Source organism: Xiphophorus hellerii, chromosome 16 (genome assembly GCF_003331165.1).
Source record: "Xiphophorus hellerii strain 12219 chromosome 16, Xiphophorus_hellerii-4.1, whole genome shotgun sequence".
NCBI classification, from domain to species: domain Eukaryota; kingdom Metazoa; phylum Chordata; class Actinopteri; order Cyprinodontiformes; family Poeciliidae; genus Xiphophorus; species Xiphophorus hellerii.
This window is the reverse complement of record NC_045687.1, coordinates 6655646-6670992: the sequence shown is the minus strand read 5'-3', so window position 1 is coordinate 6670992 and position 15347 is coordinate 6655646. Positions and strand designations below refer to the sequence as shown.

Here is a 15347-nt window from a genome sequence, read left to right as displayed (position 1 = left end):
ACAAAGTGGTCAGTGGTTCTCCAGCCTTTCCAAAGGACTTTTATCAATTTACTTTGAGCTTTTCCTGTTTAATCAGACAAACATTACCCGAAAGCCTTTTCTTTTTCGAAAAACTGCAGGCACAGGACCTGAGATGTGCATCATTCTCCACTCTATAATTCACCGCATGCCAAGATTTCAGCAAATGGTTCTTTAGTTATTGGATGAAATAGTACTTTGTATTTGAACTCTGTGACTTATTGTTTTAGCTTTTTGTATATACTGTATATATTTTTATGCCTGAAAAATAAGACATAGATTTAAGTGGCTCAACAATCACAAAACTTTAAAAAATGATTATAGGAAATCGGTAAAAAGCTCAAAAGTCACCTAAAAATAAATAAAAAATAAAGAAACTTTAAAAATGTCAGTCTTTCACATATCATAATGGAGTGTGGCTTCTTAATCAAAGTTTAAATAAATGGGACATGACTTTTGCCCTTACATGTATTTCTTTGGGATATTTTTGTTTTTATTTGTAAAAATAATGCCATTTAGTTGCTCCAAAGCAACCAAATACAGTGGAAGAGGCTTGCAGTTCTGTAAGTTGTTATGTGATTAAATAACTTTACTGTTTTCTTTCATCCATAAACTTTTTTTCAATTGGAAGTTAATATCAATGTCGTATTAAATCTCATTACACACAAGTAACACAGCAGATAAAAATACTCTTAATACTGATATAAACTGTGATGCACACTGATAACAAAATCCTGATTATTTGTCGAAATAAAAAACAAAATAATTAAAACAAAGCCTGCTCATAGTAAAAGATGTTATCACTTCTCTGATTGATGTAGCTGTGTGTAATATGGTAAACAGGCCTTAATTACACTCCCTCCTGCAGTGCCATTATGTGCTATTTATACCGCAGCTGTCTTGAACATCAGTCTGGCATTCCTCTATGCACAGCAGTGTGAGTTTGTGGCTGCAGGACGGTGCATTATGCATGGACAGCACTAAAAGAGTAGAAGTGGCCTCATTTAGCACAAACACCAGAAGCAGAAAAACACCAGACGCTCTGCCTTCTGTGTAGCGGATCCAAAAGATCATCAAGCATGAGTATCTGTCCTGCGACTGTACGCATGATGCGTCAGAAAATGAGCCCACAACTTTGTGTAAAGACATTTTATTGAGGTAAAGTTGAGGAACATTGACTTTGTGACACTAGACACCAGATGCTTACTTTACATTTAGAAACCTCAGAAGTGCGATGCGACACAAACTTACGCAGAGTAAAATAACAAGAAGGTGCCGGGGTTAGCTTACACTTTTGCACAGCCCTCTGCAAGATTACCAGTACTCTTACCCTTGGGAAAGATGTCTAGAAAGCATTAAAGTTAGTTTGGGACTGAAATGTATTTCAGTCCAGTTTGTTTGTTTTTTTGTTGATTTGAGCAGATGTTTTCCTGCTGAAAGACTTTTCGTATGTGGTAACATAAGATCCATAAGTGATTTTTTTTATTCAAAACATATTGATCTTTTAAAAGGTTTATGCATTGTATGGGACAGAAACATGCCCACAGCATCACAGATCCTCCACTGTACTTAACATTGGACATTAGGTACTTTTATTTTTTTAAATCCAACCTCAGAATGGCTTAGCTTCAGTATCTTTGGACCAAGGCACAGGTCTAGTTAACCTTCTAACTGTGATGATGACATGGGTGTCCTCATGAACCCACTGCGTTACATGTAAGCATTTTTAGGACGTCAGTTAAGGGGTTAAAGTTCTAGTAATGTGAAGAAACTTTACAGACGGCTGGCATGTAGTGAGCTTCTAATTAATTTGGAGACTCCAGGTCACCAAGATTTTACCCCTTTCCGTTTTTTTACCATCTTGGTTTTTGGGTCCTGGAACAACCTTGTCTTTCATAGTCCCATGTGTTTGTGCCTTTTTTAATTACTGTTCTGACCACAGATATGAGTAAGTATAGGCCAGCTGGTGCTTTCAGGAAGCAATATCTTGGAGATCAACACTTTATTTGAATGGTGCTCGAAGACACGGATTAAAAAAAAGTGAGACAAATTTTTGTCTTTTGAAGGGTTAAATTGCAATAACATTCTTTTTATATTAATTGAAATTAATTGGAATAGTCAGGGATCTCAGTATTGTAGCATTTGTGGTCATTCTTAACAATGAATTTGACCCTACTGAGTTAATGTTCTTCAGGCAGACGACCAATTTTTTCTAGTTTTAAATCCTACTGCATTAAAAAAAAACATCATTTTAAGGCCTTTTACACATCTTTAATAATCCCTGAAGAGGATGCTGCAGACATTCTGTAAAATAATGCTGCTTTTTGACGAAAATACACAAATAACATGGAGAATTTCATGGTGAAGTTGCAATATTAGTTTGTCGACATAGATAAACAAAAAAAATGCTACTTTTACTTTTTACAGGAGAAGATGCTTATTGATTAGACCTTTTCAAAGTTTTGATGTGTGAAATACAGATGAAGAAGTGGTTCTTTTATCTAAATGATAAATATTTTATATGACTTCTAATGTATTTTCTAATTCAAGTCATTTTCTTTGTCTTTCACGTGCAAACTGTGTGTTTCCCCTTGCTGGTGGAAGGGGGGTCCTGACTGAAGAAACACATTAGATTAGCTGCAAAATGAATAAATTAACAATAGATGTCTAAACTATCCAAAGTGTTCTGGGATTCAAGCAAAGAAAATGTGCTCACTCTACAGTATATCACAGCTGACCAGTCACATCAATAACAAGAAGACAAGAAGGGCCAAACTGGGAGGGAAGGAAGGCGGGCTGACATTTGATCAATGAATGACTCCCATGCACCCCTGGGTACAGTGTTACCTCGAAGAACGCCGACTCATAGCGGTTCAACGCTCGTGTCATCTCTCTCGCTGTGCCGCCTCCTCCTCTGAACCGTAAGAGAAACTTAGGCTCGTCGTCACAGCCAGAGAGATCCTTAAAATGTTGCTGTTTTTATTTTCAGGAACGGCCGGCTGCAGATCCGTTTTATTTCCTGCTGTTTTCAGCAGCGGTAAACTTGTTAGAAAAAAAATAAGAAATCGCCGGGCAGTGCTTGTGAACTTCCACACTTGTTGACACCTTTTTATTCTTTCTCTGCGCTCACATAAAGCTTCAAAATACTGTTATTTCTACATCAGGAGTGTCCAAAATTTTTGTAACTTGGAGCAAATTCATCAAGTCAGAAGTACTTGAGGGCAAAGAATATAAAATTAAAAGAACAAAAATTCATCGTAGATCCAAGACTGGGATAATTAGGATTTTGCACAATTTATTTTAGTTGAACAAATTTATTCTTTGTTATAAATTAATGATTTGGGTCACATTCTTTCAAACAGATTGCTACACTTAGCCAAGATTAACATATTAAGTAAAAGCTGAGTTTGGTAAAGGTCAAGTTTGGTAAAGTCGGCTTCTCAGTAAAAGCTTCTGGATAGACCTGGTTCTACTTATAAAATTTTATAAGCATTTTCCATTGCACGAAAACCATACCTGGATTTATAAGAGGAAGTTTAATAAATGAATTTGTATCATTCTTGAACTGCAGTTGGGGGCCCCAAAAAAATCAGTCCAAGGGTCACAAATGGCCCCCGAGCCAAACTTTGGACACCCCTGTTCACACGGTCCAATTCTTTTAACTTCCTTTGACTTTAAATATTTCTATGTACTGGAAAATACAGATCTAAACATCTGTGACAAGGTTGTTGGAGCCTTCAATTTTTCTTAAAAAAATGGATTCATTTTCTGCATTTTTACATTTATCAGTTAAAGCACTGTCTGATGCAGGCTTTAAATTTGCATGACCTCCTTCCATCTCATCCGGAAGTTTCTCTAGTGGCAGTGTAGCTTTCAGTGGATGGCAGTGGTTGTTCCTTGCAAAGAGTCTGTAGTTGCAGTAGCAATACGTGATAACAGCCCAAAGGGAAAAAAAGCCCTGAAATGAGCAGATAGTGATGAGACACACCGAGTGGGTAGAAGCAAGAAAAAGGACACTGACACAAGCATGATGTTCCCATAACAGGATTCAAAGGTTCTCCCACAGTTGGAAAAGTGTTTTTGATGGGCAAAACTGAATGCGATCCAATTATTTAAAGCCACATTTACCTCTGCTTGCCTTTGTCTAAGATGTTGAGTCAATCACCGTCCTTGGGTGCAGGACAGCAGTCAATAAATGCTCTGAGAAAACAAATGTTTGTCAGAGACGGTGGCATCGGATCTTGGCAGGAGTGTGTGTTTTTCTGTGCGGTTGCAGAGGATTGTATGGTCATTTCTCCAGAGAGCGGGGCAGAGTGTGGTGCTGACAGTTTGAGTCAGAGTGTAAAAGTGAAATAATGTTCAGATCTCCTCTATGGAGTCGGCAGGGACCAGGCCTCTCTTCTTTCCACTGCTCAGCTTCAGAAAAATTTCCCCATCTTCTCTCTTCCCAACACAAATCTAAAACGAATAGAGAAAATGAAAATGAGGAAAATACAAATACAGGAGGACTCTCAGTGAATTTTTGGAATCACTTATGAGGATAATGTAGTGTATTTATGGCCGCAACACACGTGACATTATTACTCATTCTCTCCTCAGGTCAAGCACAGAATGTTATATCCATTATTCTAGTTCGAAGGTAATGTTCTGATCATTCACTGCTCACAGACTGGAAGACCTTGAGCTTCCATTCAGAGTTTCTGTGTCATCTTCATTTTCTATCAACGAAACCTACAAAGTTAGGTCATTTTAGAAATATATTTTCAGTTTAATCACTCATAATTTTTGGGTTTCCGAGTTATTACTATAATTCGTGTTATAGTTGTGATTTAAGGACAACCTTAATAAGTAATTGTTGCCATTTAGTGGTTAATTGGAGGACCCTAAATAATATTTTACAAAATTTTACAAAGTTTTTCAGAACTTTCTCTCTCCTCCATGTGGATAAAGCAGCATTTCTGACCAAAACCTACTGAAAAGAGACAAATGTTAGATCTATGTGAAGCTTTACTACCAGCAAAGCCAGACATGCTGGTTTTGGTCTCATTTTCTGGGCCCAGTGAGACTGCTTTAAAAAATTATTCAGTTTATTTGTCAACATCACCTGTTTGTCTGAAGGCAAGCATTCCTGAGAGATATTTAATCTGCAATTAGATCCAAAATACAAAAAGGGTCTCACTCTTTTGCCTCGTTGAAATTTTGGGTCAATTTTGAACGGCTACTCTCCGTTTTTATCCAAAAATGCCTGCTTTAATTTAACTAATTTGAATACCTTTGCTGGTCGGTAAAATTTGATTTGTACCATTCTCAAATTGTAGTGTAAGGCCACACAAAATTATTCTGAAGGCCACAAATGGCCCCCGGGTCGCACTTTGCACATTCTCAGATTACAACAGAGGGAAATAGTGGCGGGGGGGGTTTAGCTGTTTTTTTTTTTTCCTTAAATACTCATGACCGAGCTCTAGAATCACCTGTGGTTACTGTTTCTCTCTCTCTTTCTAAGATTGCACCTAATTAGAGTATTTTTATTTGCCTCATGAAAGATAGGTATGCAACAAACCTCAAGCAGAGAAGAATGTTAGCAATCCATAGCATTATTGGATTACCTGCGACTCTCTCACTGCCATGTGTCCTTTTTCTCTGTTTCCGGGAACACCCTGAACGACCCGCCAGACCCTCTCCCCTGGTCGGACCCTTTGCACAAAGTTGGCAGGGAAAAAGCCAACTCTGTCACCACTTTTACCCTGGAGAACACGAAAGAGCACAACTTCAATGACACCAAAGTATTACATCTGTCTTGAAGGAATGATTAATTAAGAAGAATGTTCATTAATACTCATTAGTATTAGTAATGTGTTCAACATGATACACAAATAAAATCCTAAAATCATTTAATTATAAACAACTTAAGTTGTTTTTCTGCGAGTCCTGAATATTTGTTTATTTATTTTGGGAAAATAAACTGTATTTCAAGGAAGGAAAATTCTTGCTAGCTGCAATATGAAAATTCACATCCAAATTTCCTGTTCATTGGGGGAAGAAAGAGCTGCTTTCATTACTCTTTTAGTTTTGTAACTACATAGGCAACACCAATAAGTCAAAATGGATTCACAAAAACCAATTGTAGAGATTTTAACCTGAGCTTGACTGGAGTCTGAACGTTTATTACACACGATTATAACAAACAACAAAAATGCAGACATGGCAAATTGGATGTGCAAGTGTTGGGGAAGTGTGTGTTCAGCTCTATTCTGCAACAAATCCACAACATTAAAATGTTTTGATTTATTTATCCAAAGTATCTTTGAAAAATAAAAATGGGATAAGAATGGGAGCTCATAAAGCTAATTCTTTGCAGATAAAAAAAGCAGCATTGTTCGGAAAGCTCTGTTGAGGCAAATTAAAGCTTCATATTTGCTTTAGATTTTGATCAACCATCTTTTGTTTTGTTTTTCTTTCCACAATAATCCACCTTTAAATATTTATACTTAAGCTTTCAATTTCTTTCCAGAAAGTTTTGAAGATTTGTATCAAGCTGAAAATATTTCTCTCAAATATCTGACAGTAAATAAGTAATCCTAACTCGTTCTCTGAAGATATTTAGAGACTTTGAACAGTTTGGGGAAATATTTTTGTTTGTTGGAAGAAAAGATGATTACTCCCTTCTTTAATTTCTGCAGTTCAGAGTGACTGTCATCTTCTGCCTAATTATTTAGTGGTGAATCAAGAAGGCGCCTTTGTTTTTCATTTCAATCAAAACCTTGTGGAATTCAGCGATAAATCACAAAGGCGGCAGAGTTATGCATGGAGTTATTGTCCATGTATTCAAGCAAAAATAAGAACAATTGATTACTTTCCAACTGGGCTGATGCAAAGGGACGGTAAGTCACAAGTGACAATATTTCAATGTTTATTGCTGACTGCCGCAGGTGTATCCATGTTTATTGAAGCGATTCACAGCCAGTGCATTAGTAATGAATAGATGATTCACAAATGATACATAATTTAAAGATTCCTTGCTCAAGAATGTGCTGACAGGCTGCTGTTTTATATGTGGCAACAGAAGTTATATGTGAAGCAAATACAAGGTCTGCTGATGAAAGATACACAGACTCTGTGCATTAGTTAGTGTAAGTCAATCTTGCTTTTAGTCTGGAGCTCAAACACACACACCAAGACACACCCTCACACATTAAAATTTTTCCATTGGGAGTGTGTGAAGCTCATTACCAACTCAATAAACACCTTGTTGAGGCTGAAACACTAGTCATGTTCATTATGCTAAACTCTTTTGGTAATTTTCAGAGGAAATTATGTTCTATTTCAGAAAGTGGCTGCCTGCATGTTTATGAAAAATGGAGCAGGTGTTACGCACCAAAGGTTTGATTTGAAGACTTGAATTAGCACATGTGCACAATAAATGTGCATTCACACACCTTTTTGGACACCCAAAGTGACACAAAGATGCAGCCGCAAGTGTGTGCACGTGCACACACACACGTGCACCCACACACACATACACACCATGAGACCCACCTTCCACCACTCCTCATTAGAGTCGTCTGTGACCTGCACCCGATCGCCAGGACTATTGGAGGAAAAAACATGAGAGTTTTTAAAAAGATGCATGATTGGGATGGAAAAAAGGGGGAGAAGGAGACAAGATGGGGGATGCATGGCAGACAGATGAGGCACTGTAAAAGCACAGAAAACGAGCTTAGCTGAAGCACAAAAGATAACATTATCTAACTGACAAAAAGCTGTAGAGCCCATGGTTACAAAGCCACAGCAGTTAAAATGCGGCCGAGTCTTTGTGTCTTTTTACAAAGGTGACAAAGGCATGGGAGTCATAAGTTTTACGTGTTGGACTGTGCAGTTCCTGCCGCAGCGCTGATGAAAACACAGCTCCGTCTGCAGCCGACCCAACCTGCATTTTTATTGTGCTGCCGGGTTTTGATGAGACCCTTTTCTGCAGCCGCCACCGTCCCAGATACACAGGGAGGAATTATGCTCCAATTGTTTGTCTGTACATCAGTTCTCCTGAGTGTCAGCACTAAACAGTGTGATATATGGTGAGATAATATCATATATCATACACTCATAATCTCAATTCTTTAAATATGCATAGAAATATTGTTCTGGTAATTGTTGCTAAAACACAGTTATTGAATATATTTTGGAGCCATTTTTCCAACTTTTTTTTTTTAAGTATATTGATATAACTTTAAGGTAACTGTGGGATTGACCTACTTTAAGCCATGACTGTGAAAACACCAGTTATGCTTGATGGCAAGAAGAAGCACTTTTACTGCAAAATAAGACAGTGGCTAAAAATCTACAACAACGTCTGCCTATATTTTTATTATTATTGTTGACATACAGTACATAACTTATATCAAAAACATTTCTTGTTTTTCTTTTTGTGCTTAGAGGAGAAATGAATGTCTTTCAGATGTTAGTTATTTGCAGTATATAGGTTTTTGTTTTGTTTTTTCATGATCCAATGAACTGTGCAGTTTCTGAGTCAAACTCTCGATGATAAAAAAAACTCAGGCAAGAGAGGGAGGGAGAGAGGGAAATGGATGGATGGATGGATGGATGGATGGATGGATGGATGGATGGATGGATGGATGGATGGATGGATGGATGGATGGATGGATGGATGGATGGATGGATGGATGGATGGATGGATGGATGGATGGATGGATGGATGGATGGATGACTATTGAAATTTATTCTCAAGTCTTATTAGTGACAAGATCTAGTATAATAATTATGTTTTAATTGGAGTATCAATATTGTGTTTCTTAAATATATTTTTCATATATTTTTGATTTGTACTTAACTCTGTCTAAAGTGCAAGACTGTTGGCTAATTAAGCAAAAACATGATCACTTCAGATTAGAAAACAAGAGTCAGAGTTAACAACGTTTATTTCACCTCATTAGTTTTTGATTCATGGATTTTGTGCTTTCTCCTTTTTCTGTGTGAATCCTGGGAACTGAAATAAAACCGGACTGCTGTCCAAGCCGGTTGTAAAGTTTTTCATCTTCACCCGTCCTGGGAGAAGCACATCCCCCTTTCTTTAAATTCTGCACTCATACACTCAGAGCCGGATCACAGATGGCTCTTAACAGTCTCGGTGCTCTGCTTTTGTGAGTGCTGTCCTCTAACCATCAATACACTCTCAGAATACCCTCACATCACAAGGTCTACCCACAATCCTCTTTTCTTGTCCTTCATCTCTCAGAACTTCTACTTTGATTTTTGCCCTTTGGTTGTAGTGACTATTTCTTACTTTCACTATTCTATGCAATTTCCTTCCTCGTCTCGCTTTCCTTTCTCAGTAGCTCATTGTCTCCATCCTCTCCCTTGCTTGGAGCACAGCTAATCTGCGTTACTTCTACATGGAAACAACAAAGGGATCCAAATTTATAATTAATTGTCCTTAGGAGCGCCCTGAAATTGTCCTCTAAAACTGACAGGGACATTTTATCCTGCAGGAATAACCACCAGGGTAAATCTTGGGGAGAAACTATAAACACAGACACCAGCAAAACATGCTGACACACATGTCCTCACTTGTGGTCATGTAGTCACAAAAAAAAATTTAAAAAAATCCTTTTTGTCTGGCTTTTACTCACTGTAATTCCAGGTCATTCAGCTCCTGAGGCAGGAACCTGTAGAGTGCTACATAGGTGTGGATGGAGTGGACTTCAATGCGCTTGGGCACCTGGATACGGGGTTATTCGGGTTGTGAGATAGAAATACAAACGCCAGAAATGAAACAACAAAGGCTGACCTTCACAGAGTGGCTGACTGAACAGAGCTCTACCTTTGAACTGCTGTCCTCTGCAGGAATCTCTGCTTGCTCGCAGCTCTGCTCTACCTCCTTCTCCATCTCTTCCTCTGGAACAGCGGCGTCTGGAAGCGGCTCGAGGATTTCTGTGAAAGTAGCGAAAAATAAAAGACCCTTACAATTATGCGGTTGAAATTTTTTTAACAAGCAAACAAATGAAATATCTCTCTCATGCAGGCAGTCATGCACAGGTAAACGCAGCAGAGACATTGACCCACACACAGCACATTTCACATACACATAGCAGCATTTACCCCCCGTCTCCTGAGTTATTTCCTCCTCCATGCTGCACTGTCTCTCCTGCCTCTCCTCACCTCCCTCCCCCTTGAGGAATGAAATAAAGAGGAAACAATAAAATGTTAGCACCCAGCTGCCAAAGACAACGTACATTTGCTCAACAGATGTCTAATCAGTTTGTTGTCCTCCATTAAGAATACTATTTTCTGAATTATCTTAGCTGACTTTGCCAGAGATGACAATGGTAGATAAACTAGGGGTTAAAATTTTGGCAGGGAACATTGATATCATAATTATACATAAAAATACATCTTATTGTAAGTGCTTAATGGCAGTCTTCACTGTCAAACTGAAACAAGCAGTTAGTAGGTTTAGTGATCAGTTACTATTTCACTTAGTGGTGGGCTGATTTGGATAGATTTGCTCCTTTATTAAACGAAATCATTAGTAAAAAGTTCTTTTGGTGTTTTTTTCAGGTTACAAACTAAAACTTGTTTGATGGAACGGTTAAGTGAAGTGTAGACTGTTACGGATGATCGTCCAAAAAGATGCAACAGTGATCCGGTGAAGGAGAGCCAAGGAATAATGAAGACATCTAGTGCACATGGCAAATATTAGAACAAAAAAAAACAAACCTTCAAATATGAAATATGTAAACTTCTTAATGGTGGAATGTAATCAATGTAAAAAGAAGAGAAAAAAATTGAGTGAAGCAAACAACTATATACATGAAAAGCAACATTAACATAAACAGAACAGGAGATAGTCATTCAACAAATCAAAACACAAAGCATACACTGTACAACAGTTGAATTGCATTTACTTGTGTCTATCTTCTACTCAAATAAATGCATCAAGTTTTAGATTTTTACCTAAATGTGTGAGTTTCCAAAAGATAAATGTGCAGTAGTAAGTTGTGTTTGCTTTTTATTAATTTTGTCAAAGCTCCAAGAGTTGAATAAACTAGAGTTTTTGCGTTAGCATTTTTTTTTTAATTGAAAGAAGAAAAAGCCAGGAGTGGGAATTATTTCCCAGTGTACTTAGCGGCTTGTTTTTGTATCCTGAGAAGGAAGTGTGTTACGTTGATCTGACCTTGGTGTTTTATTAAGGCAAATGTTTATTTTAATGCAACTGACAGTTTGCAAAGCTAGAGGATAATGTTCTGTTCATACTAAATGTTTCTGAGCTGAATAAGCAGTTATTTTAACTTGATATTGCAAGTAAAAATTATAGAGAAATTTGTGCCCTTCCACTAGGTCAGAGAATTTTCTTTTCTTGCATATTGTGAAATAATTATTTGGTTTAAATTATAGCAATAAGTTAAAACTCACAATTCAACATTAATTAATAAAAAAACAATGTTAGACAACTTGTCTTTTGTTGTTAAATCAACTTAAAGAACTTCAATTTCTGAGTTAAAACCAATGCAATTTTCTTGTTTACTTAAGTTGCATTTTCAAGGCAACAGGTGGACTTTCACTTGCAAATTAAACAACCTTTAAATGTTTTACAGTGTAGTAGTGACCAGTTTCCCTCCTTACATGTCCATTTCTACAGGGATTTAAACCTTTTTATTTGACAGTTTGAATTGTTTTGTCTAAATATTACATTATGCTTCATGTTTACACCTTTATATGAAGCATAAAAATGGCTCTGTAAAGCTCCCAGTAGAAATTTACAACCTACTAAATGTTCTGTACCATGAATTTGTATGCATGACCTCAGTACCTGGTCAGTGATTCAATGGACCGGAGCAATCAAACCCAGTTTTATGGCTAAGACACACATTCAACTGTCCTCTACCCTCATTGACAGGGGACATGATGCCGTACCAAGCTGCGTGTTGGTGATTCTGATAAACTGCCAAAACTGGAACGGCTCATCTGTGCCAAGGACGTCCCGTAGCGTAAGGCGGCATACACGGGGTCTACACGCATCCGCGCAGCCTCTGAAACCACACACACCACACAAACACATATTTACGCCTGAGTAAAAATCACACCCATAAATTATTAATTAACTCCAAGCTTCTGCTGCAGACACGCCACAATTAGGATGACACGCTGAGATAATGCTGTACATCATAGATATTGCGCCTGTGAGAATCTGGAGGAAGCGGGCTAAATATAACAGCAGTAATGCATTCAGTCCTGGGCCAAAGTGACCCACTTAACATCTGAAAGTGCGCAGCAGCCAAAAGTTAAGAAGACATCAAGACAGTCTAATAACTCTACTGAGTCTTAGTTTAAGGGTTGTGATATATCTGGAGCTGTAGCGAGTACAAAGAGAATAAGATACGATATTTAAAATATGGAAATCCCCTCAAAGTCTTCATCTCTGCATTTCATGTAGACTGCAATGCTCAGTGCTACCGCAGCATATTCTAGGTTAGGAATGAGATTTTCTGCTCCTATTTCCATCCACCTCGACATAAGTGGAATGGAAGGCAGATGGATTTTTTCTTTTTTTGCTATAGTTGCACATATGTTTGTGTGCAAGTGTGTATGTCTGTGCAGGATGAAGCAGCAACGATTTGCAATTTCATACTGAATTAAATACCACTGTGCTGTCGTCAGAAAAATTCACCAGGAATCCGAAAAATTTAAAATTCTGACATAAGACTGAAATCAGACGGGTATTTAAGAGTGAACATCCCTGGAGGAAGTGCTTCTGCAAAATGAAGTAATCACAGAGGACTAAATAAACCTTGTTCACAGACTTTCAGCTTCACACAAATCCCTCTCTCATAGCAGGGAGAAGACCTTGGGTTTTTTATCTGTATCTTGCTGAACGAGTATCTGAGAATTGAAAATTTAAAATGACTCTAGCTGTCTTTTCTTTCTGTAACCTTAGCATCTAAACATAAAAGTTTATTCTTGTTTTAGCATGTCCCACATTGTGCTGTGAAAACAAGATTGCGACCTAAAGCACCAACTGTCCTTCACCGTACTCTTGGAGAGTATTCTACTTGTCAAAGTAAATCTGCTGGTTTTCTCCTTGGCACTCAGACGAAAATTATAATTGGTACACTGCCAGACAGGACACAAAAAAGGCATGTAGCCTACATAATAAAGCTAAGAAAAGGTTTCAAAAATTACAACCTGCGTTTTATAGAGTTAGTGTAGTATACATCAGACCATGTTTGAGTAGTCGATGTTACATTGTTTTGTGCTAATCAAATTTTAATGCCAAAACATATTTGTTTTCAATTATGCAATATAAATTTGAGGAAATATTAAAATGAAATAGCTCTTTAACACTGATGAAAACTGTGAATTAGATGCAAATACCAGTTCTGATATTCTCGCAGTGTTTACAAGTTATTTGTAATTTATCTCTCACTCTGTCACATAAAAGATTTAAAAGCAGTGGAGGCTAAATTGTTTTATGACTTCCAGTTATTAACTTGCTTGACATCTTTATTTATCAGACTTTTCGTCTGATAAAATGGATGCAGTGCTGAGAAATGGATGAGTTTCTCAGCACTGCAGAGAACTCATCCATTGTTTTCTTTCCTACCACCTGAGCCATCAATGAGAATGGAGTGGAGTAGACAGTCGTACATAGAAAACTTTTATCATCCAACCAAATCATATGCTGAGAGCAGCTAGATAACTCTTTATGGGACGGACTTTATTTTCAAGAGAACCAATTTAACATTTTAATACCATAGGATGTTGTAACAGTCTTAATAATATCATAATAGTAATCAAGAGTAACATTACTTCTGTATTTTAATAAGTAGCAGGACATTGTGAGTTTGACAGATTGCAGACTCAGCATGTCCTGGCAGAGACCCATTCTTTGAGGTGATGGAGCTGCAGGTTGATTGTATCCTGATGCATGAGTTATACAAAAAGTCCCAGCATGAGATGCTGCGACTTAGTCAGCATTGTGTACTTCACACGAGGTGAGACACCACAGTAGCTGCTAGGGGTGTAACAACATATAGTGATATGAAAAAATGTGATAATAAAACACCACAAAATATCTCCTCAGACTGAAGTGTCTCACAAAACCCTTGGCCAATTGCTGTCAGTGTGCAACTTTGGTGAAAAGCCAGGGAACTGACAGGAGATATTGGACTCACATAAGTACCTTAGTGTTTACCTGAGCAATAAACTTGATTGGAGCCACAACCATGATGGTCTTTACAGAGTAGACTATCTTCTGCGAACATTGAGGTTTCATGGAGCATCAAGTGCTGAGACAAAGCAGTTAGATGAGCTCAATAGGAAGGCCAGCTAAAGATCTGAAAATAAAGTTAAAGTGTTGTATAGCGTTTGTGTATAAGAAACAAGGGAGTAGAATGTTGAATGTCACCAGATCAATCTTTTTGTTGTCATCGCTGTTTCGTTTAAGTTTTCTTTTCTATTTTTATGACTGTAGCCAACAACTGAAAACTAAAGTTTAATTATTTGAGTCTTGCCACAATGGTCAAAAAACTACTGGCTGAATTTTCAGCAGACTTTATCTTAAAGGTACGTCTTGCTGGTGTCAGTTCAGCAGTTTTGGATGTGAAAGAAGTTTATCTTCAGTGCAGACAGAGTGTCTGCATCGTGTAGCATGAGGATAAATAACGTTATCCTCACACAACAAAAGTTCAGTGCATATGGCATTGAAATGCAAGGCATATCTGCTGAAGTGCAACAGCAGCATTAGTTTTTTCCAATTAAATTAGTGAAATTTTATCCTTACTCATTCTTGTAAACTCAGTATTGTATCACTTCATGAGCTGGATATATTGTTACACCCCTCCTCACTACCTCTCTTTTCTTCCCCAAGGAAAACAGCAGCTCATCAAAAGATAAAGAAAAAAGGAATATTTTGGAGTCCTGTCAGGTAATGGTGCAAAAGCAGGGCTTTAGAAATTCAACATGTGTTCAAAACCTAATTTATGAGGTGTAACCACATCTCAGGAGAGACTTGGAAAGAGCTCATGCTGATTATAAATTAGGAAGCATTTCAATGTTTATGGAGATTTTAAACATGCAAACTGCAGTGCCTGTCTTTTTAAGCTTCAACAGTCCGGGGTTATACATATAATCATAAACAGATTAAAAAACATAAACATCACAGCTTGCAAATATTTATTCACATACTTTCAGAGTGCAGACCATCCACCAGCCTCCCAGAAAGACTGAAGTTGTTCTTCTTCTTTATCTTTTCCCACTTCATGCTTCCGTAGTTGTAAGGTGAGAGGGAGGTGGCTCTGGGTTTGTTACGGTACAAA

The 15347-nt window shown here is 37.6% G+C and overlaps 1 protein-coding gene across 2 annotated transcripts in view; it reads right to left on the bottom strand.

Annotated features, from left to right (window-relative positions):
• Nucleotides 1–1152: 1152 nt before the first annotated feature.
• LOC116735988 (SH3 and cysteine-rich domain-containing protein 2) overlaps nucleotides 1153–15347 on the bottom strand; it is a 29684-nt gene continuing 15489 nt past the window's right edge. The window contains exons 5-11 of one of the 2 annotated variants that reach the window (XM_032588194.1): nucleotides 11947–12062; nucleotides 10132–10201; nucleotides 9854–9963; nucleotides 9663–9751; nucleotides 7555–7606; nucleotides 5625–5762; nucleotides 1153–4476 (exon numbers count right to left, since the gene is read on the bottom strand). In XM_032588194.1, coding sequence (XP_032444085.1) covers nucleotides 4378–4476; nucleotides 5625–5762; nucleotides 7555–7606; nucleotides 9663–9751; nucleotides 9854–9963; nucleotides 10132–10201; nucleotides 11947–12062 — 674 coding nt within the window. In that variant the 3' untranslated portion in view covers nucleotides 1153–4377. The remainder of the gene's footprint in view (nucleotides 4477–5624; nucleotides 5763–7554; nucleotides 7607–9662; nucleotides 9752–9853; nucleotides 9964–10131; nucleotides 10202–11946; nucleotides 12063–15347) is intronic. The other variant, XM_032588195.1, reaches the window with a different exon arrangement.